General features: G+C 36.0%; 4 protein-coding genes across 5 annotated transcripts; 3 read left to right on the top strand and 1 right to left on the bottom strand.

The window, feature by feature from the left end:
• Nucleotides 1-66: 66 nt before the first annotated feature.
• Nucleotides 67-5,418, top strand: LOC114516608. Its single transcript, XM_028536139.1, has 8 exons — nt 67-476; nt 2,057-2,469; nt 2,588-2,796; nt 3,053-3,357; nt 3,478-3,599; nt 3,962-4,130; nt 4,337-4,479; nt 4,824-5,418. Exons 1-8 carry the CDS (start codon nt 91-93, stop codon nt 5,375-5,377), a joined length of 2,301 nt encoding a protein of 766 aa, XP_028391940.1. The 5' UTR covers nt 67-90; the 3' UTR covers nt 5,378-5,418.
• A 558-nt stretch (nt 5,419-5,976) lies between these two features.
• Nucleotides 5,977-10,286, top strand: LOC114517759. The gene is made up of 8 exons (XM_028537577.1): nt 5,977-6,491; nt 6,933-7,345; nt 7,468-7,676; nt 7,897-8,201; nt 8,333-8,454; nt 8,709-8,877; nt 9,067-9,209; nt 9,630-10,286. Exons 1-8 carry the CDS (start codon nt 6,103-6,105, stop codon nt 10,184-10,186), a joined length of 2,307 nt encoding a protein of 768 aa, XP_028393378.1. The 5' UTR covers nt 5,977-6,102; the 3' UTR covers nt 10,187-10,286.
• Nucleotides 10,287-10,344: 58 nt separating this feature from the next.
• Nucleotides 10,345-12,576, top strand: LOC114517768 (protein lifeguard 1-like). Of its 2 annotated transcripts, none has more exons than XM_028537598.1 (4): nt 10,345-10,445; nt 10,994-11,256; nt 11,399-11,470; nt 11,675-12,576. In XM_028537598.1, exons 1-4 carry the CDS (start codon nt 10,424-10,426, stop codon nt 11,801-11,803), a joined length of 486 nt encoding a protein of 161 aa, XP_028393399.1. In that variant the 5' UTR covers nt 10,345-10,423; the 3' UTR covers nt 11,804-12,576. The 2 variants fall into 2 exon arrangements, with proteins under 2 accessions (XP_028393399.1, XP_028393390.1); XM_028537589.1 differs by having other exon boundaries at nt 10,348-10,451.
• A 768-nt stretch (nt 12,577-13,344) lies between these two features.
• Nucleotides 13,345-21,866, bottom strand: LOC114517451 (cullin-1-like). The gene is made up of 24 exons (XM_028537189.1): nt 21,326-21,866; nt 20,404-20,489; nt 19,996-20,072; nt 19,255-19,422; nt 18,810-18,860; nt 18,650-18,740; nt 18,201-18,364; nt 18,011-18,079; nt 17,704-17,797; nt 17,216-17,346; nt 16,978-17,085; nt 16,670-16,776; nt 16,344-16,392; nt 16,057-16,188; nt 15,813-15,930; nt 15,650-15,732; nt 15,411-15,497; nt 15,250-15,294; nt 14,960-15,052; nt 14,771-14,818; nt 14,453-14,520; nt 14,130-14,235; nt 13,873-13,986; nt 13,345-13,687 (listed from the first exon to the last, which is right to left on the bottom strand). Exons 1-24 carry the CDS (start codon nt 21,472-21,474, stop codon nt 13,607-13,609), a joined length of 2,319 nt encoding a protein of 772 aa, XP_028392990.1. The 5' UTR covers nt 21,475-21,866; the 3' UTR covers nt 13,345-13,606.
• Between the last annotated feature and the right edge of the window lie 3 nt (nt 21,867-21,869).

Raw genomic sequence — 21,869 nt, 5'->3', positions numbered from 1 at the left:
AAACAATCCCTATCGATTAACGACCTGCCCACATATACAAGTAATAATGCAGTGACAATGTGTAAACGTTACCTCTAACAAGATTTATAAATGTTTATAATAATGCAGGAGATTGGACTGTGTATATTTATGTTGTTGATGTATAATGTGTGTTGTTTTTCTTCGCATAAACCTGGCGACATGGCACCGTCTTTTATGATCCAAACACTAGCGGGTAAATTCATTTACAAAGGGAGAGCATTGAATGACACCGAGAGTTCAAATCCGATAATATTCTGCGCATTTAATAAACATTCTGCGTTTTTAAGAGCTTTATGGACTGAAGAGGGCTCTGTGAAGAGATTTCTCGAGCGATCACCTCGAAACACCCAGTATGTGTTTCTATCGCTATCTGACAATGCGAAACATGATGTGCAATATATGCAGAAGAAAATATTTGGTGAAATGGCTAGATTGTATAATGAGAAGAAAGATAAGTGAGTCAACTTTTCTCTAGATTGTTTTCACACCTTTTCTTTGCTAAACCTATCTTTCTTACTTCATGCATGGTGTGTGATTTATAACCCAAACTTGCACCTCATTGCCCCATCGCCTCGTACTCACTTCTACCAGGCTATGAGATCATATGACAAAGGCATATCCTGGTTACGAGAAAGGCTGGTTCCCAGCTGTATGTTGTAAACTAAATTACATCCAATCCTTTTTGTGATGATGATTAGTTGAAAAACTCGTTTAGGTTGAGTAGTCGTTTTGTCATTATATACTCGTTTCCTAGCTATAACACTTCTAAGAACGAGGTTGATTGATTTACATGGTTGTTAGTGGACAGTGACCGGATATTGAAAATCATTCAAAATATTTATTTCAGTGGAGTATTGGCAGTCGATATGCCACACTCATTACGATAAAATAGGAGTCCTATGATTATCTTAAGGTAGGACTTAGAGCATGGGCTACGTGTTCTCTCCCGATTGGCCCTAACTGCTAGTAAAAAGTTAACGACATTTTTTCTACAACCTGTCCCCGTGTTAGATAAAATGTCTAAAATGTAGTGATTCGAGCATTGGAGCCTTGGAAGAAGTTCAGGTGATCTTTACAGCAAAGTTAGCCAACGGTCAACGGCTATATGAACAAATTACCATTTAAGACGGTATCCTAGTCACGTTTTAACCAAATAGATGATTTGGAATGACCAACAACTGACTCTTATCTGCAATATAACCGATATCGTAAATTCTTCCAAATCCTCTTTTCGGTTGTTATACTCTTCCAGGCTTATCATTAATCCTACGCATGCCATCTTCCAGGAATATCCAAGATACAATGCGTCAGTTCACCGTGACACAGATCCGATCGACAAGTCAGAGGAAAAACAAAATTTATTTTCAGTCTTTTGTGTCACTAAACCTTGGACAAATCTATTAACTCTATTTCATCCACGATGTTACCGTAACAAAATGGATCACCATCGCTTTGTGCATCTTGTGCGCTTTAACTAAGTCACGTTGAACCGAACAATAAGTAGTTTCATAAATCCCCTGATAAAAACAAAATTGTTTTAGTCCAGCATTGTCACTTTGAGAGGCATGTATCCACACCACACCCCTCCGTGACACCGCAGAAATTGGTGTTTAAGACGTTTCAACCCGAAAATCTAATCGCTGGTTCACAATTGTGCATTTCTGTATCGCCCTATCAAAGAGAAACCTTTTGAATATCTTAAAAAAGTTCAATTTTTCTTCTGAATACGCATTCTGCAATCTTTTGACAGCTCATCATACACATCTGACCGCTGTGAAATGGCCATTTTGAGGCTTAAAGTATACACAAGGTTATTAATTCAGACGATTCGTTTTTACCGTGAGCAAGCTTCAAATCTTTTGTGCAAGACATATTTTCTTGAATATTTATAAATCTTTTTCCTCACCAAGTTTGAAGTCTAAGTATCGAGAATTGCGGCTAAGCCTATACCAATTTCCGCGGTGTCTCCCTCCGTACGACCATCGACAATTTTTCTTTTTAAAAATGCAGTTTTTACAATATCTTTCTCATACAGAATTGTTTTGCATAAAATGAATGCCGTGGATAAAGATCAGGGCGTGCTCAGTAGCAGAATATTGTTCAGAATGTCCAAAACGAAGCGAATTAAACGCACCGTCATGCACAACGATGAAAAATTAGACAATTATGATAGAGAAGATGAAGAAAGATTAGATGATTCAATGGATGAAGAAGGTGCAATATATAACGTAACAGAGGAACAACCAGCATTTAGCAAGACTGGTCGACCTCTCCTATTACTTGATAATAAGCATTCTGAAGGGGAGTTGGCAAGCTGGAAGAAAAACTTCCATTTTGCCTCATTTCCTCTCTATGAATTTGGTAACTGGATTCCATTTGTTATGGCACGATGGCCTTGCCTTGGCACTGGATGTGGGCTACCGCAAGTTGCATTCAAAAATAGCGAAGGTAAGTTTAAAAGGCAGGAGTAGAATTTTCTTCCTATTTTAGAAAACAGGCATGGCTGTTTCAAGAACAGTGTTTCCATTATCGATTTAACCAACTTATTTCATTTCTATTATCACAGGAGATATCTTACGGGTCATTCCTCGCCTAGAAGCGCGATATGATTGGCAACCAATGCCTTTCCGGACTCTGGTCAAACATGAGAAAACCAAATTGAGATATATTCACAATCCATGTGATATCGCTGCACAACCTAAAACAATAAAGACAGCTTTCAAGGAAGTCGCTCTTATATCTAGTAGTGATGGCGATTGCTCTACATTTCAAAAGGTAAGCCGGATTACATGTAAGATAAATAAATGCCTAAGTTGTTGATAATGTATAGAAAACTAAGCACTGTTTGGGTAGAATACAGCGGCATGCACGGTTAGGTTTTGTAACGAGTCAACGCCGGAGAAGAGAGATTAATGAAGAGTGGGCACCAATATTACTTGAAATTACCACCAATTGCCTAATTACATGAAACATTTAAACCAATGGCGATAAAGAGACCACTGACAACTGAAAGTCAACTTTTAATTTCCAGATCCAAAACGTGGCAAAAATTGGCATTAGGTTTGTACTCATTTATGCGAAGAAAAATGAAGAAGTGAAAGAAATCAAATGTAAAAATCAAGAATGCTTTCATCTCCTTGGTGCATCAGCCGCCATGATATCCTTCGAAGACGGTGATGAAGTTAAAAGAATGATGAAAAATCAGGATTTGTTTGTTGAATTACAAACCACCAGCCAGGATAATTTCTTCTTTGCTATCGACCACAGGGGAAGGCTTTCAGAAGTTGGTCTTTTTCTTTATCCTTCGTTGCACTTTCTGGCTTTTGAAGCTCAATGGTATGTGGTGCTGTAGAATGATGAGCAGGAATTGCAATAGAAACAATATATTCATAAAGATAGAGTCCGTGATATGGTATCAGTAATCAAGCAGTTAAAATGTTGTTTCCTATTCTGTAGGTTTCATTATGAATCAGATATTATGAAGAATACCAAAGGACATGCTAAAGTCGTTCCTGTTTTCAATCGTACCAAAATGCAAGGCGTAAAAGGGGCAACAAAAATAGTCCATCTTCCTAAAGGTACGTGATAGAACTGCCAATATTACCTATTTTCTAAAGTCCTATAGGTTTAGTCCTATACGTTTTCTGTCCCCGAGAACAATCACTGAAAAGAAAATGATCCCGATTGGGAAAAGGCTGGCATATATTAACAAGACTGGAGAGTTTTTTCATACATTTATGTTGCACATTCTTTTTTAATAGCTCTTCAACGCATAGTGTTGCCTCCATATGCAATTGTATATCCTTCCCTTTTTGGTCATGGTCGCATCATGCAAATCAGCCAATATACCATTATTTCCGCATATTACGTGCACACATATTGTTTCAATATCATCTGTTGCATCAAATTATATAAATTACCACTTCCCGATGTTGTGTAGATTTTCTCAAGTATCGTAATGTGGAGTTGGACATGTCACTTCATTGTCCGGATTCCTACGACTCATCTTGTCCACACTGGGATCATGTGATCCACCTGACAGTGTGCTGTGAGAGTAAGAGTAAACTTTGTGGATTGGAGCTTGGACGCTGGATTACTCCTTATGCCAGGTAGTACTCTCTATGGCAGGTAATATGCTAGGATTGCCAGTTGGTGTAAATTTATTGAGAGTTGATGTAAATACATCACGCTTCCAAGATATTTTAACATAAAAGAAATGTATATGTATTAATATTATGTAACAAAAATCTCAAACGGGTTGTACCGTGAAAAAATCTTTTTCCAAAAATTTTTTTCCAAATTATAATTTGAATAGATCAGTCGGAAGATGGCTAACTCCCATCACGTCACTCTTACCTCTATTTACAAGCTCAACATGCACGTTGACAATGAAGACAGTTCCTTGGGAAATGCCTTGGACACCATCGTTAAACATCCGTTTTTCTGATCATATCTCAGGTAAGAAAGTCAGTAAAAACACAGGAATTGTCTGTTCGAAGACCTTATTTTTTGCATCCGTTTTTCGTTGGATACCACGGGGTAGGCATCGTTGCATATTTCGTACTCATTCATGTACCGGCATCTGAGCTACGAATGAGCCTTTGTTACGTTTGGACCCATATCCCAAACGAAAACTGAGCAGGGGCGGGAAACATGGGTTTTCCCCATCATGTGCGAACATCATTTCCCCATCATGATCATCGTATAATTATTCCCATCAGACTTTGCTTTGTGAAATGAAGTTTTTGCTCGATCGAAAAAGCCAACTGTTCGGATAAACCATCTCATATTTTACGGTTTAGATTCTAAACATGGATACAGTAAACGACGATTTTCCCCTGATCTTGTTCCTTATAAAATACTGAAACTGTATAGCGGAGGAAAATTCGATAAGAATTACAACAGGAAGTATAAAGATATTAGTTTTAGCCCACCACAGGGGACAAAGAAAGTCGAAATTGTCGCTCTTATCACAGGGCACGGCAAGGATAACAACGGATGTGCTGAGTTCTGTGTTACGTCGCATCATTTTACTGTTAATAATATATCACCAAATGTCATCGTGTTCAAGAATGCCGCGACTGCAATGGGCTGCGCCGAGCGTGTTGGTCAGGGAGTCGAACCAAATGAACATGGTACATGGTTATACGGTCGTGATGGGTGGTGTCCGGGACAAGAAGTTGTTCCTTGGGTTAAAGATATTACTAATCAAGTAGAATTAGAAAACGAAAACACTATTAAATATTTTGGTTACTTCAACGGCACTGATCCTAATCCAAGTCATTCACCAGGGAATATTGATATGTCTTCTTATTTAGTATTTTATAGACTAGCCGAAGATTTAGCAGGTTATTAATATTCTAATGACAGATCTGGAAAACTATGTAAAGTTTCTTTAATCAAAAAAGATCCTGCAAAAAAAAAAGGAAAGCTTCACTCTCTTCGATGGTATCAGCTGTTCCGCCTGTTCGTTTGTTCTAATTTCACCAGTAGGTCAGTATTTCAGGCAAAAGGCAAAGAAAATAGATAAATTTATTCCTTTTTTTATTCAAATTCCGCAAATAATACATAAAATACATTCCCTCTGGCCCCTATAAAGGATTTTTGGCTTTTCTGAACACCGGCATGCGCAGGAATATTTGGATTTGAATCAGTTGTTTGGAATTTTGAATTTCAATTTGGAATTGAGCAAATGTGCAGTGCATTTCTAAAACGCACAAAAATAAAAAATCCGTTTTTTATATTAGTAAAAAATCCGAGTTCTTTTGGGCAAACGGTGCAACAATAAGTAAGTGTTTTTCGTTATTCATGTCCACGACGGGCTGGACTACAGAATCAGTCATCGTCGTCATCTCTGAGTGATGCATCAATCATGATAAATCATGACGAACTTTTGGTCTAAGAATAGATACATATTGCACATGCGCAGTCATGTTACAGCAAAGAACTGTCCACATCAACAAGTCAGTAATGTCACAAACTAAAGATCATAAAGATCATATTCTTCTTCTGTGGTAATGCCTGTGATAATGTAGTGCCAGTGTGACAATGTGTAAACGTTACCTCTAACAAGATTTATAAATGTTTATAATAACGCAAGAGATTGGACTGTGTATATTTATGTTGTTGATGTATAATGTGTGTTGTTTTCCTTCGCATAAACCTGGCGACATGGCACCGTCTTTTATGATCCAAACACTAGCGGGTAAATTCATTTACAAAGGGAGAGCATCGAATGACACCGAGAGTTCAAATCCGATAATCTTCTGCGCATTTAATAAACATTCTGCGTTTTTAAGAGCTTTATGGACTGAAGAGGGCTCTGTGAAGAGATTTCTCGAGCGATCACCTCGAAACACTCAGTATGTGTTTCTATCACTATCTGACAATGCGAAACATGATGTGGAATATATGCAGAAGAAAATATTTGGTGAAATGGCTAGATTGTTGTATAATGAGAAGAAGGATAAGTGAGTCAACTTTTCTCTAGAATGTTTTCACACTTTTTCTTTGCTAAACCAATCTTACTTACTTTATGGTGTGCGATTTAGAACCCAAAGATCCACGATGTTACCGTAACAAAATGGATCACCATCTCTTTGTGCATCTTGTGAGCTTTTCAGATAATAAGTCACATTGAACAAACCATTAATAGTTTGATAAATCCTCTAATCAAAACATTATTTTTACAGCTATATGCATGAATATTTGCAAGTCGTTTTAGTCCAGCATTGTCACTTTGAGAGGCAGGTATCCACACCATACCCCCCTGTGCAACCAACAAGACTTACATAAATAAGTTTCTTTCGCAAAGTAGTTGTATCAACCAGAACTGTCCAACTTGTGCCATTGTAGCTACTTTCTATTTTTCCTTTTAAAAATGCAGTTTTTACAATATTTTTCTCATATAGAATTGTTACGGATCAAATGAATGCTGTGGATAAAGATCAGGGCATGCTCGGTAGCAGGATATTGTTCGGAATGTCCGAGAAGAAGCGAATTAAACGCTCTGTCATGGACAAAGATGGAAAATTAGAAAATTATGACAGAGAAGATGAAGAAAGATTAGATGATTCAATGGCTGAGGAAGGTGCAATATATAATGTAACAGAGGAACCACCAGCGTTTAGCAAGACTGGTCGACCTCGCATATTACTTGATAATAAGCATTCTGAAGGGGAGTTGGCAAGCTGGAAGAAAAACTTCCATTTTGCCTCATTTCCTCTCTATGAATTTGGTAACTGGATTCCATTTGTTATGGCACGATGGCCTTGCCTTGGCACTGGATGTGGTCTACCACAAGTTGCATTCAAAAATAGCGAAGGTAACTTTAAAGGGCAGCGGTAGAGTTTTCTTCGCCCTATTTTAGAAAACAGGCATAGCTGTTTCAAGAACAGTGTTTTCCGTTATTGATTTAACCAACTTATTTCATTTCTATTATCACAGGAGATATCTTAAGGGTCATTCCTCGCCTAGAAGCGCGATATGATTGGCAACCAATGCCTTTCCGGAATCTGATCAAACATGAGAAAACCAAATTGAGATATATTCACAATCCATGCGATAATGCTACAAAGCCTAAAACAATAAAGACAGCTTTCAAGGAAGTCGCTCTTATATCTAGTAGTGTTGGCAATTGCTCTACGTTTCAAAAGGTATGATTTCATGTAAGATAAATGCCTAAGTTGTTTTTTAATGTATAGAAAACTAAACACTGTTTGTATCAAATACAGCAGCATGTACGGTTAGGTTTTGTAAAAAGTCAATGCCGGAGAAGAGAGAATGAAGAGTGAGCACCAATATCCTAAAAAGTTACATGAAACCAACGGCGATAAAGAGACGACTGACAACTGAAAGTCAACTTTTAATTTCCAGATCCAAAACGCAGCAAAAATTGGCATTAGGTTTGTACTCATTTATGCGAAGAAAAATGAAGATGTGAAAGAAATCAAATGTGAAGATCAAGAATGCTTTCATCTCCTTGGTGCATCAGCCGCCATGATATCCTTCGAAGATGGTGATGAAGTTAAAAGAATGATGAAAAATCAGGATTTGTTTGTTGAATTACAAACCACCAGCCAGGATAATTTCTTCTTTGCTATCGACCACAGGGGAAGGCTTTCAGAAGTTGGTCTTTTTCTTTATCCTTCGTTGCACTTTCTTGCTTATGAAGCTCAATGGTATGTGGTACTGTAGAATGATGAGCAGGAATTGCGATAGAAACAATATATTCATAAAGATAGAGTCCGTGATATGGTCGCAACTGCTTATCAGTTATCAAGCAGTTATCATGTTGTTTCCTATTCCGTAGGTTTCATTATGAATCAGATATTATGAAAAAGACCAAAGGACATGCTAAAGTCGTTCCTGTTTTCGATCGTACCAAAATGCAAGGCGTAAAGGGGGCAACAAAAATAGTCCATCTTCCGAAAGGTACGTGATAGAACTGCCAAGATTACCTATTTTCTAAAGTCCTATAGGTTTCGTCGAGCAAATCCCGTGGTCAGCCGAGGGAAACACCCATTTTTTATGCGTAAATAGTATTGGCTACTTTCCTTTTTGTTCATGGTGACATCATGCAAATCAGCCAATATGCCATTATTTCCGCATATTACGTGCATGTATCTTGTTTCAATATCATCTGTTGAATCAAATTATATAAATTACGACTTCACGATGTTGTGTAGATTTTCTCAAGTATCGTAATGTGGAGTTGGACATGTCACTTCATTGTCCAGATTCCTACGACTCATCTTGTCCACACTGGGATCATGTGATCCACCTGACAGTGTGCTGTGAGAGTAAGAGTAAACTTTGTGGATTGGAGCTAGGACGCTGGATTACTCCTTATGCCAGGTAGTACTCTCTATGGCAGGTAATATGCTAGGATTGCCAGTTGATGTAAATATATCACGAGGGTTGATGTACAGGCTCCCCAGATATTTTAACATAAAATAAAGGTATATGTTAATGTTATATAACAAAAATCCCAAACGGGTTGTACCGTGAAAAAATCTCTTTTTTTGCAAATTATGATTTGTATAGATCAGTCGGAAGGTGGCTAACTCCCATCACGTCACTCTTACCTCTATTTACAAGCTCAACATGCACGTTGACAATGAAGACAGTTCCTTGGGAAATGCCTTGGGCGCCATCATTAAACATCCGTTTTTCTGATCATATCTCAGGTAAGAAATTCAATAAAAACAAAGGAATTGCATCGTACCAATTTCATACTAATTCATGCACCGGTATCTGAGCTACGAATGAGCCTTTGTTGAGCAGGGGCGGGAAACATGGGTTTTCCCCATCATGTGCGAACATCATTTTCCCATCATGATCATCGTATTCCCATCAGACTTTGCTTTAAGGCGGATTTCCACTTACAGCTAAATCGTTTGCTGGCGAAATATTTGCATATTTTCTTTTGAATTGAGAACACTCAAGTCGCACTAATTTATTTATGCTGTTTAAATTCAAAAGAAAATATGCTAATATTTCGCTAGCGAACGATTTCGCTGTAAGTGGAAATCCGCCTTTATGAAATAAAATTTTTGCTCGATCGAAAAAGGCAACTGTTCGGATAAACTATCTCATATTTTGTTTAGATTCTAAACATGGATACAGTAGTAAACAGCAATTTTCCCCTGATCTTGTTCCTTATAAAATACTGAAACTATATAACGGAGGAAAATTCGATAAAAATTACAACAGGAAGTATAAAGATATTAGTTTTAGCCCACCACAGGGGACAAAGAAAGTCGAAATTGTCGCTCTTATCACAGGGCACGGCAAGGATAACAACGGATGTGCTGAGTTCTGTGTTACGTCGCATCATTTTACTGTTAATAATATATCACCAAATGTCATCGTGTTCAAGAATGCCGCGACTGCAATGGGCTGCGCCGAGCGTGTTGGTCAGGGAGTCGAACCAAATGAACATGGTACATGGTTATACGGTCGTGATGGGTGGTGTCCGGGACAAGAAGTTGTTCCTTGGGTTAAAGATATTACTAATCAAGTAGAATTAGAAAACGAAAACACTATTAAATATTTTGGTTACTTCAACGGCACTGATCCTAATCCAAGTCATTCACCAGGGAATATTGATATGTCTTCTTATTTAGTATTTTATAAACTAGCCGAAGATTTGGCAGGTTATTAATATTCTAATGACAGACCTGGAAAACTATGTAAAGTTTCTTTAATCAAAAAAGATCCTGCAAAAAAAGGAAAAGCTTCACTCTTTTCGTTTGCTCTAGTCATCATGACGAACTTTTTGTCTAAGAATAGATACATGTTGCACATGCGCAGTCATGTTACATGACGTAATGTAACAAAGTAGAATAAAAACTTTGGTATATACATCGATCAATCTAATTTTATAAACAGCTGTAAAATTATGTCGAAAAAGCAACCCAGAGGTACAGGTATGGTATTGAATTGATGATTCTTAACAAAGAATTCTTTAGCCCGTATAAAGAACATGAAGCAACGATATTGCTGCATTTTCTGGCAAATTTTTTTCTGTATGGTTCTATGTCGTGATGTCTTCCGAGCCATAGGCTGCTTTTTTGAGACGAATTGGCTTGAATATTTTTGTGCATCCTTGGAATGTAATTAATATAGCAAAGTTGAACTTGAAGCCACCTCAAATCCCGATACTTCATATTTGTGACTGAACATTAGAGCCTCCCCAATAACTTCCCTAATCCCCTCTACTGGTTTTAATATTAGCGCTAAAAGAAACTTAGAATCACGAGCCCTAAAGTAGACAAAATCTGATGGGGACACCAAGGTTGAAACATTGAGAAGTGTTTCTGTCCATTTTAAGCAGTTATTGTTATACGGTACATCAAATAATTCACATTAGTTGCAAAGTTGTTTGAATATGTTGCCTCACCAGTTATATTTGAACATAGTCACATGGTTACTGTATAAATACAAACTGTTATTGTGTTTTTTTTAATAGGTTACCCAGTGCAACAGCCAGCATATCCAACCCAACCAGCATATCCACCTCAAGCAGGATACCCTACCCAACACATACCTGGTGGTTATCCAACTCAACCAGTACCTGGTGGTTATCCAGCTCAACCCTATCAACAGCCTACATATAACCCTCAATATCCCCAGCATCCACAACCATATCCACAAGTACCTTATACTCAGCCTGGGTATGGACAACCACCACCACCTTATCCAGGAACAACACCTAATCCTGTTCCACAGCAGGTAAGAATAAAAGCATCAATGGCAGTATCGTGACATTTCATGTTGCCATTGTTATGACAGGTTTCCATGGCATGTATAACAACTCTAGCAACTTCACTATATAAATCTGGCTATGTATTTAATTTTTTTCCTGTTAATTAAGCAACCTAGCCTGGCTCATGGACAATTTGATTCTGGGGCAAGATTTGGAGCTGGTTCTAGTGTGAATATTCCTGTAAGTATGCACTAATATATTTTTATTCAGATTTTTATTAAAAAATATTTTTATTCCTGCACAAAGGATACCTGATAATGAATATAATTCAAATTTGTAACTATAGTAAATGTGGTTATATCTTCAAATCTGATCTTTTTAGAAGGGGTTGCTGATATATATTTTTCTACAATTCTTTCACTCAAACATTTAAAATAATTTCAGCCTCCACCACCCGGTGTTATGCCAACACATGCCCAAATGGCAGCAGCAACTGGACAATCTGTTGTTATGAAACAACAAAAGACAGGATGGGTAGAAGGTGCCCAAGGTGGTGGATACACCTTTTGGTGAAAAATTCTTTTTTTCACTTTTCATTTGGAGATACAGCATGCACATTACATTTAACTGTGGTAACACAATATTGGTGGAGTTTAAGTACCGGTCTAGTTAAGGAGGTACATGTACTCTGTTACTCCATTTAACAATGATTTGCAAATAATAATCTGGACAGTGCAATGTAAATCACTACCAGAATAAAAATGAATATAATCAATTTTTTTGTATGGAACTTGTAGTAACTTTTAGTAATATAGTAATCATAGCGCATGAAATAAATAGACAATATTATATTTCTATAGTTAAAAATAGAGTGCAAAAGGGCGACGTGTATGACTTGTTTAGTGGCTTAGAAGAAGTGAGCAAATCGTCTAAAATAATTAAATTTGTCCTTTTTGTGCTCAATATTTAAGGATGTTCCTGAAAGTCAAATATCATACTCCATAACCTCAAACTTTGAGCCAGAAAAGCAAGATGGTAGAGCAACATTTTTTCATTCTGGGTTGTAATACAGTCTTCAGTGATTTTACCAATGTATTCAATCAGCCAATCATGCTTTTAATGCTCAGAGTTTGTGACTTTGAATTTTCACCTTTAAGGAAAACCTTTATACAAGTAATTAGCTGTAGGAGTAATTTTGCAATATGAGCATGAATATGAATCTTATCTTTATATATGATCAATGTACTGACTTATCCTAAATTTGAATTTTCCATCAACTTATGATTATCTTTGAAAAATCTCCCTCTTGGGACAATTGTTGTATAATAAATTTAAAGTTAAAATTACCTTCAGCATTCGTGGTGCAAATGACAGATGAGAAATTCCGAATGATGTCGAGACTCTCGCGGTCGTGGAAGGAACTACAGGGTGTACATCAAATAAAAAGACCTAAAGTTAGCATCTGGGACCCATAATAAAAAAAAATTACAAGCATGCCCCTTTTAACCTATCAACCTTACATACCTATTTGGACAGACTGGACAGGACCCTGGGTCTGTGTTCGCCATGACCTTAATCAGCACCGACAGCACGTCGCTACTTTGAGAACAACTTGCGCCTGACTGAAATTTAGTGTGCTTACGTACACTTCGGATCTTGTGGCAGCGTAGCCTAATGGCAATTTTTGTGGTACATCTTGGCACAGCTTAAGGATATATATCCTTTGTGCTGTGATCGTTGACTGTGCTGTGATCTTGATGTGCAAATGACGTCATCGTCGCCATGTTAGAGTACTGTAACAAGAATTCCTTTTTTTGCAATCCCCTGAAATGACCGCACACCACATTATAGGTTTTCTTATTAAAAAATACGTTATGATTCTGGCAAACGATTAGTATCTATATGAAATTCCTAGATTTTATTCCCTGCAACGAAGAGGAAAGTGTATTCATCGTTAGACGCACAACGGTGTCTTCTTCCAGGTGGAAAAAATACATATATTCCATGTCAAACAAATACGGATTTTCAGCAGTTTGCCTTAACCTTTCGTCGAGCACGTGCAATTTCGTTATAAAATCTTTTTAAAGAATACAAATATAGACAAAAATCTAACGGCAATTATACCAAGAATATTTATTTTTTAAATATTTTCGAAGAATTAATGTTTACAAAAAAGAACATAATGTACACAGATTTAAGAAACTTTCGCACATGAAGTTTGTGTGCATGCGATAACTTTCATTGAACATCACAACTTTAGTTTAGTGTGCTTTAACAACATTTGGTACCTCCCTATAGAACACTGTGAGAGATTAGTGATACTGGAGTGTGTAAGAGACTTTCAGAATGAAATCTCTGATAGCATAATTAAAACATTCATGCTAGGTAACTGTACGTGTCTTTTTCTCCTTCTACTCTTTCCAAATATTCCTTCTCTATTAATATGTCAATACATTTCTAGAAAGAATGGAAATTAGCCTTAATATATGAAAATCCGTCCGAGTACTGCATGTATATTTTGTAATAAAAGATAAATAAAATAATAAAAGCTAAATTAATGTTCGGATTCCAAGTAATGCCAAGTTTACCAACATTTTGTGTTAACAACTACAAGCTAAGGTAACAGGGACTCTTTGCCTTACCTTGATAACGGGGACTCTTGGCTTAAATCTACTAGATAGTTGCTGCATGACCTCCGCCAGCAGAGGCTGATGCTTTAAAACTTTACGCATCTTCATAATGCGAACAATCGCAGCCTTTATAATGAACAAAGGGTATACATAACTATAATTAGTATAATACTACTTGTGTGGATATATAGGGGGCCGCACTGGACACTATTCATGGCTGTGAAGACGTCATTGAATGTTGAATATAATAAAAAGGGGTGATGACGTACCTGAATAAGAAGTTTTCTATCTTCTTCAATATATTTATGTGTTTGTTCTTGCTCCTGTTTTTGCTCCAGTTTCACTGGAACGTTGATATTCACTCGTAGTTTTTTGCTAAAATATACGTCGTGACAATGAAGACTGATGTGAACACACATTCTAAACTTTTACTGAAATTATAAGTGAATTACAAAAGTTTTGAGTAAATACATTGTGATTAGAACAAAGTTAAGATAGTTTCACCCCTCCTCTTCCCTAGCATGTAGCCTTTCCCATGCAGTATTCTCACAGGAGTAGGATTGAGTACCAACTATAAATTAATGCAACTCACTTCTTGTATTCAAGAAATAATTTCATATTGGATGAGGATACTAAATTAGCAGCTTCAGTGTCAGATATCTAAGAATGGTTAGTACAATATTAATTAAAAAATAAACCAGCAACGCAAATATATTCATCGCGAACTACAATGATTTTTTCGTGCGCTAGGAGTGCATGATGCCATATATGCCAAGTGTGACTTTAGATTTAGGGGACAGATATTGGAAAATCTGGAAAAGATATTCTCGCACAAAAATTCAACGTCCGATGCTTTGCTCTAAGACACTGCTATGTCATGACACTACAGAGATCAATTTACAATATTTACCAGTAATTTTGATTTCAGAAGAACGGTTAATATTTGAATCAAGGTGTCCTGAAAAAAACCCATACGTAATTACTGATACTTTTTTTCTATAATGCATATTTTCAAGTTTTCCTGATGTATGTCAGGAATTAGGATAGTCCCCAAAGAACGGGCTATTGCGGGCTATATACGGGCTATATAAATACTTACAGGGTTAAGCCCAGTATGTTCCTGAATCCGTTTTACACTGAAGCTGATTTGATTGTTGAACATTAGGAGAATACCCATTTGAAATGTCGACGCCTAAACAAAGAACAAGATTGAGCACGTAATGTAAAAGTTCGTATTAATAAATTACATAAAACATGAGCATAATTTTGAAGGAAGTAGCTATGTAAAATAACGTACATAAAGCACATAGTTGTAAGATACACTAACATGATATTATCTTACAGAAAACATTAACTCTTACGGGTATGGTTTAAGCTAAAGTAACTTACTTGTAGCGTATATCTGTTTTTGAAACAGTTGGTCACAATTTCTCCCTATTAATAATAAAGAAATAACACTACATATGGAATGTTTTCTACTGCAAAGGCTTCTTCTCTCGGTATTGTAATATAAAACTCGTCATCCTCTCGGTATTGTACGTTGTACGTACCTTAGACATTTGGTAGACCCATTGAAGTTTTCTTCCGCTATGTTGACTGCTGTAAAAATTCGTGAATCGCTGATGACTTCTTTCCAGCTAAAAAGGCAAACATTCGATACTTTATACCTGTGGATTAAGATAGTGATGACGTTAAACCAGGATGACGTCAGTAGGAAAATCTTTGGAGGGAGTCTATTGTTGATATCAAGAAAGATCTCCTACATACAAAGACAAGGGGCATACGGTACCTCAGTGGGTAAATTGAAATCAATTGATTGCTGAAAAGGCCAGGATCCTGAGCTCAGAACTTGTATGGAAAAATCCACAATCGCTGAAGGAAAATTAAAGTAATCAATAAAAGGACAATGTCAAACGAATTGTCAGACGTATCATGCGAACGTTAAAACTTACCTTCTAATTGATTAGAATTGCTAAGATATTTCTTAAACTGATCATTCAGGTCTTTACTAACACCAACATCTTGAAACATTCTTTGAAGTTTTGATGTATACTCAAAACCACACGCTTGCTACAAGAAATCGAAGAAAGTGGAAAACTGTTAGATCTTTATTACACCTCAGCGTACGTCCAAAACTCTGTGTTTATAACTCAAGCTATGAAGGTGATACGCAAGTAACAAGAAACTATAACGTACTTTGAGCTTAGAAATCATGTTAGCTTCAGCATCATCTGACGCAGACGTTTGATTTACTAATCTCTTGGCAAGCATTCTTGAGTAGAATTTCTGAAAGACATCTTTGTCCTCGATGTATTTGAACACTACCATCTAAACAGCACTTCAAGTCAGCATGAATTCCAGGAAATAACAGAATGGGGTTGAAATCGAACTTAAACATTTCATGCATATATGTGCGTTTGGAGAAAAGCACAGTATAGGATGGTTCTAATTAAACTGGTCGAATGAAAATAAATAAATCTTACAACAGAATTTAGAATATCTTCCAACTCAGCCTCTTCCGGATTTTTCGAACTAAATGGAATTGAATTAATGTGAGATTAGAAATATAAGAAACAACTTTCAGAGTTTGAGAATTTTTCATTTGGTTGGTTGTATAAACAGCTATAGCGGAACCCCACCGTACGACCACGATGGCAGATGAACTTAACTTTTAATAATATTGCAGTATGATGAGAGAACCCAATGCGGTTAAGAACTACAACTGGCCCCAGGACATAAACAACAAACAAGTATGTATTTAAATACAATAAAACTCCTTTCATACTATGAGCAACATTCATATACCAACCTTTTCTTAAGGAGAGAATCGCAAAATCTTGCGAGAAGTTCGGGTGATTTCGATGTACTGTTGGCTTGTTTTGTCACAGCATTATTATTAATGAATTTACCACAAGCCTGCAAAAAACCCAACATGAAAGGGTTGTCTAAACAGTTTGTAAACGTTTTTAGATTTGTTATCTGTCACAGAAACCTCACCCTCACTTAATTTTCCCCTTGCAATAACTTAGTAGCAATGAAATAACTATGGACTGTTGTAGGTCGACCTACATTTAGTAGAAAAATAAAGGTAGAGATACAAACAGAAATATTACAAACCTTATCAAGAGCTTCAATAAAACCAGTATCATTTCCGAAAGCAGTCATCACCAACGCATTGTATTTACGATGAACTGATAGAATTGTTTCAACGTACACTTTAGGATCCTGAAGCAATGAAAATAATACGAATCCTGTTATATGTTTGATATTGCCTAACAGAATAATGCTCACCTAACAGAAACAACAATGATTTTAAACCTGAGTCCATTTAAGGGGTAATTGTAAAAATACATACGTTTAATGCTTCATCTCCACATTTTTCAATAGCGTTATGCCCTTGGCAACAAATATGTCGCTCTAATAAATTACGGAGTTCGCCAAGACCATCTGGAATTAATTTCACCAAGCTGTACATGCGACCTAAATCTGAAATGGAAATATGGAATACTTCACGGACTGGTTGACCACCAAAACGCATTAGTCTGCAGGAACATCCTATAGTAAATTACTCGATCTATCACTAAGTAGGGACTCGACTGAAGGTCCTTTTCCACTCATTACAAAACCCATTCGCAAGCTCGCTCCGAATGCTTGCATCCGAATAAAATCGTCACAAAACATTTTAATTGCATGAAAATACTCGCATCGAGCTTGCGAGTTGATAGTCGTGATAAGTGAAAAAGAGCCTTGACTCTAACCCATGTAACCCCTGCAGTGTAGGAGCACTCACTGCATTGGAACTACAGTATACAAAAGAATCGCTGCAGCAAATGACATACATACCTGAGTCCTTGTCATCATCTAGTAAATTCTGGAACTCTGCATACAAAATATCAAAATGTTTCCCAATCAAGACTTGCTCACACTTTCTTGCAAGCTGCAATAATTTAAAATTAAAATATAAAAAACTGTGAAACTATTCTTAAATGGACGGCACCAAAAGTCGGGGTGTGGTAGTTTCACCATCAGTGTGAAAGTATAGAACTGTATCACTATTCCCTTCGGTGATTACCGACGGATCGCCGTTACAAGATGCACTCCTTCTCTCTAACTTAATATAGTTACATGTAGTTAACGATCTTTACTGTACCTCGTCCTGGGTACTCTTGTGTAAATACAATCTCACTCTCTTTTGTTCTTCAGCAAGACGGGTTTCAGCCTAAGAAGATCACGCGAAAGTGGAGTTAAGTTAAGTACAGTAAATACCATAAGAGCTGCACTGAATGTACCATGAAGTAAACAGGTGTCATTTACGTATGTTGGCAAAGTCAAAAACATACCCTTTTCATGTATTCTGTAACTGGATTTTGTCTTAAAAATTCAACACTTTCAGCAGCATAAAATCTCTCTGTGTCTTCAAAAAACAACTTTTCAAACGATGACTTGTAAACGCTTAGTGTGGGTCCTTTTGTATCGTTGTCTTCTTCATTCAAGCCAAGTTCGACTGGAAATTAAAAAACAATTACAGTTAACAAAAAGAAAAAGTAAATGCGTTCAAACACATGTAATCGGTAGTGTTATCACATCATGTTGAAGTTACAATTAATCAATTTATGGATTAATTTTCATGAAAGTTTTTTTTAGATTAAGTGGACAAAGTAACTTGACAAATTGATTTGCCATGTCTAATGCATGTTACTTGTGTATACTGCATGCACAACAATCAAATACAACATTTATCGCATTTAAAGAGTAAATAATAAAGAATTAAAATATTTGGGAGGCGTACCATAACACTGAATAACACCACTGACGAGCCTAGTGTTAATTGTTTCACCATTTCTTTCTCTTTCAATCAAACGAAGTACAGCAGTTGTTACCTGGGGAAATGTAGAAGATAAATTACATGTTTTGGTACACTACAGTAAATTATAAACAAAAAGCTATACCTGTTTATGAAGTGGTTTGAACAGGCAATCTCTCCAAGTTACCAAAGCAAGCTAAACATAATATAAAAAATATTAATACATTGTAGCTACCACTAGAGTTTGGTCGGTTATAGCAATCAGATAAAATAAATCATGTCACGTACAGATCATTCCATTATACTATATTTTCCAACAATTGTTATCTACCACCACATGAAGAAGGTTTTGCAATATATAGTGGGACAATTATTGAATTTAGTATTTGTGATAACACAAATTAACAAGGTCTTTGTGAATGTCATCAGCCTCGTTTTCAGCTTGGCAGATAACACATACCTGAACTTGATTATTTTCAAAAACACACAAATACCTCACCCACAAACGGTTTATTATATAACATTTTTTAATGATTATTACGATCAACAGTTTGGTTAATGTGGCCAACTAATATACTAGAGATACATACTGAATATATTTCATATATATCTTTGCTTCCTTCGTCACGTTCCCTTCGTACCCAATGTCGATTTAAATAGGCACAAACACCATTGAGTACTTTGCTAGAAAATCTATAGTCCTCCCATTGCTGAGTGTAAAATGTGAGAACAGATTCATCCATTAGATCAGCACCATCCTGAAAAATTTTTTATAAATCAGTTTTTTAGCAACATGCAGCAAATACCAATTTGTCATAATGAAAAAATATGACTACCCACAGCTAAACTCAAGCTTGTAGAGTTTTTTAAAAACTAAATTCCTAGAGTTTTCTGTGTATTTTTCAGTTAGTTTAAACCCCATAAAAATACAGTACCAGTGAAGAAAAATCCCAGTTATGCTTAGCTGCCACTTGGTCATTGCTAGCCACTACTATGCAAGAGACTGATGTAAACAAGACTAATTACATCTCTGTGATCAATAAAATCTGATTTGTATAACCCACACAAAAGACAAGATAAACTTTCACATATACCACTTGTAGCAACATATTATGACCAAATAAAAACAAGGTTTTACACTCACACTTAGCTTTACCCTATTCTATAATCCATATTCACAAATCATCAGTGAATTTATGATGGTAAAAGATCCACACAACACAGAGTTTGATTTTGAGTAGCTTATACATGATTTCCCAAACAAGCTTGGTAAGTATAAGTGAGAATTTGTAGAAAAGCAACTAGTGCCAACCACTTATGAGCTACATTACCTTTAACAAGTTTACTAAATATGTTCTCAGAAATTCCTTTACACGCTTATAAAGATCAGATCCAACAAATTGAGCACCTGCATAGAAGATGTGAAAATGTTGGAACAACAACATGTACAATAAATACTACATATATAAAATTTTAAGTTGAAAGAAAAGTAGAGAGCATCTTGAAAAACATGGACACAAATTTATTTTAGGGGTACATAATAGTAATGAAGGAGGGTGTGATCAGCATTGTAGGCAGAGTAATTTATAATAAGCAGAGGACATTCTCCATGTTATTAATTTGGTAACATGATTAACTTAATGTAAATTTATCTGTATGTACAATATAATCAGTTTAAAAGCTGAATTTACAAATGAAAATGTCTAATTAAGCAAAAAAAGGTAAGAAAAGTCACATACCAGGTTGATTACTTGATGGTTTCTTTCCTTTATGGATTTTTTGTTGTTGTGTTTGATTTATACTTGTACAATAATTGTAAACATGTCTTTTATACAATAAAGGAAATATTATACACCATAATATTTACACCTTTAAATATGTCTTAACATTGTTGGACTTTTTTTATAAGAGTTAAAATATTCTCTTGGTGGCAAGCATAGAAAAATGAGTTCAATTTCTGTCATAAATAGAAATTACTATTGATTTTCCATTTAAATTTTTCATGAAATGATTATGTGGTATTTAGCAAGGTCACTAAAGGTTCTTCTAAATTTGTTGTTTAAAAATAAGTATTTAAATGTGAATGATTTGAACATACTTTTGACTCAAGCTTGGACACTACCCATAAATAGTAATGTTACTAGAATTATACAGGCTATATCCTACTAGCTAGCAGTATTCTTTAGATAAAATTGTCAGGCATCACACACATGCAGAGTAAGATATTAAAGTATGTTCCAATAATTGGCAATGTTGGACGAAAAGGCACTTGCATTTTTTAGAAAGAGCAAAATACTAAACTATGTACATTTAAGCTCATTTCCTACAAGAATATACCAAAATTGTGAGGGCTAATGGTTCAGCATTTATGTGTATCACCATATACATTTTGAACCTTGCATGGTGTAAAATTATTTGGGTAAAATCTTGTTTGGATTCATGTTTTTATGCCAACAGATTATTATTTTACCTATGTAATACTATGGATGGAACAATTCTATGCTGTATTCTTCCTGACAGAAAAAAGGACAGTATATTGTTAGCATACTAATAAAACCTATGCATAAGGCATCTATTATATTTTAACTACAGTATTTAAAGGATATCCCATGCAATCTAGTGAAATATTGTTTATGTATTTTTGAAATAAACAAAAGATACGTATAAAGTTCCATGTAACGTGGCTTTGCCATACTTTGTCTTCTGTATACATGATCAATGCCACCTTCTAAATCATCCCAAATCTCGTCCAGTTTTATTTGTCGAAGTCCATGTGGATTTTGAGGCCTATTTGGAAGTGAAGACATCATCCACTAAATTCGTTGTTTTCTTTTTATACACTTGGTAATCCTCCACGGCAAACGAATAATTATTTCTCTGTTATCCAATTGTTATATAAAAATGACAATATTGTATTTGATTATATCCTTTCTTTCGTGGATTTAGACATTCATTGAGGAAAAATTTTCCCTGTCAGATTTCCTCTCAAACCATAGCCTTGGAAAGGCCCCAATCTGCCACTCCTGACTTAGTTAAACACGTAAATAAACGCTTTATCTCTCATGGTAGAAAACGGCTTTTGTAAAGCCAGTTGTCTCAGCAATCCCTAAACTAACAATACAATCTGATAGTCAAAAAGAAGAGAGATTGTCTTCAAACAACTTGAACTTGCCCGCACCACACAACCTGCCACAACACAGGAAAA

The sequence above is a fragment of the Dendronephthya gigantea genome, unplaced genomic scaffold (assembly GCF_004324835.1).
Source record: "Dendronephthya gigantea isolate DGI-Jeju-01 unplaced genomic scaffold, DenGig_1.0 000000F, whole genome shotgun sequence".
NCBI classification, from domain to species: Eukaryota; Metazoa; Cnidaria; class Anthozoa; order Malacalcyonacea; family Nephtheidae; genus Dendronephthya; species Dendronephthya gigantea.
The sequence above is the reverse complement of the archived record's forward strand: the minus strand, read 5'-3'. Positions and strand labels throughout refer to the sequence as shown.

Excerpts from the sequence above, each read along its gene's own strand:
- LOC114516608 (XM_028536139.1), top strand. The coding sequence starts at position 91 with ATGTTTATAATAATGCAGGAGATTGGACTGTGTATATTTATGTTGTTG. Across the intron at positions 2,470-2,587 it reads TGCATTCAAAAATAGCGAAG|GAGATATCTTACGGGTCATT; the intron begins GTAAGTTTAAAA and ends CTATTATCACAG. Across the intron at positions 4,480-4,823 it reads TTTTTCTGATCATATCTCAG|ATTCTAAACATGGATACAGT; the intron begins GTAAGAAAGTCA and ends TTTACGGTTTAG.
- LOC114517759 (XM_028537577.1), top strand. The coding sequence starts at position 6,103 with ATGTTTATAATAACGCAAGAGATTGGACTGTGTATATTTATGTTGTTG. Across the intron at positions 7,677-7,896 it reads ATTGCTCTACGTTTCAAAAG|ATCCAAAACGCAGCAAAAAT; the intron begins GTATGATTTCAT and ends TTTAATTTCCAG. Across the intron at positions 8,878-9,066 it reads TGGATTACTCCTTATGCCAG|ATCAGTCGGAAGGTGGCTAA; the intron begins GTAGTACTCTCT and ends TGATTTGTATAG.
- LOC114517768 (XM_028537589.1), top strand. The coding sequence starts at position 10,424 with ATGTCGAAAAAGCAACCCAGAGGTACAG. Across the intron at positions 10,452-10,993 it reads AAAGCAACCCAGAGGTACAG|GTTACCCAGTGCAACAGCCA; the intron begins GTATGGTATTGA and ends TTTTTTTAATAG. Across the intron at positions 11,471-11,674 it reads GTTCTAGTGTGAATATTCCT|CCTCCACCACCCGGTGTTAT; the intron begins GTAAGTATGCAC and ends AAATAATTTCAG.
- LOC114517451 (XM_028537189.1), bottom strand. The coding sequence starts at position 21,474 with ATGATGTCTTCACTTCCAAATAGGCCTCAAAATCCACATGGACTTCGA. Across the intron at positions 18,861-19,254 it reads ATATATATGAAATATATTCA|CTTGCTTTGGTAACTTGGAG; the intron begins GTATGTATCTCT and ends TATTATGTTTAG. Across the intron at positions 15,053-15,249 it reads AAAACAGATATACGCTACAA|GCGTCGACATTTCAAATGGG; the intron begins GTAAGTTACTTT and ends TTCTTTGTTTAG.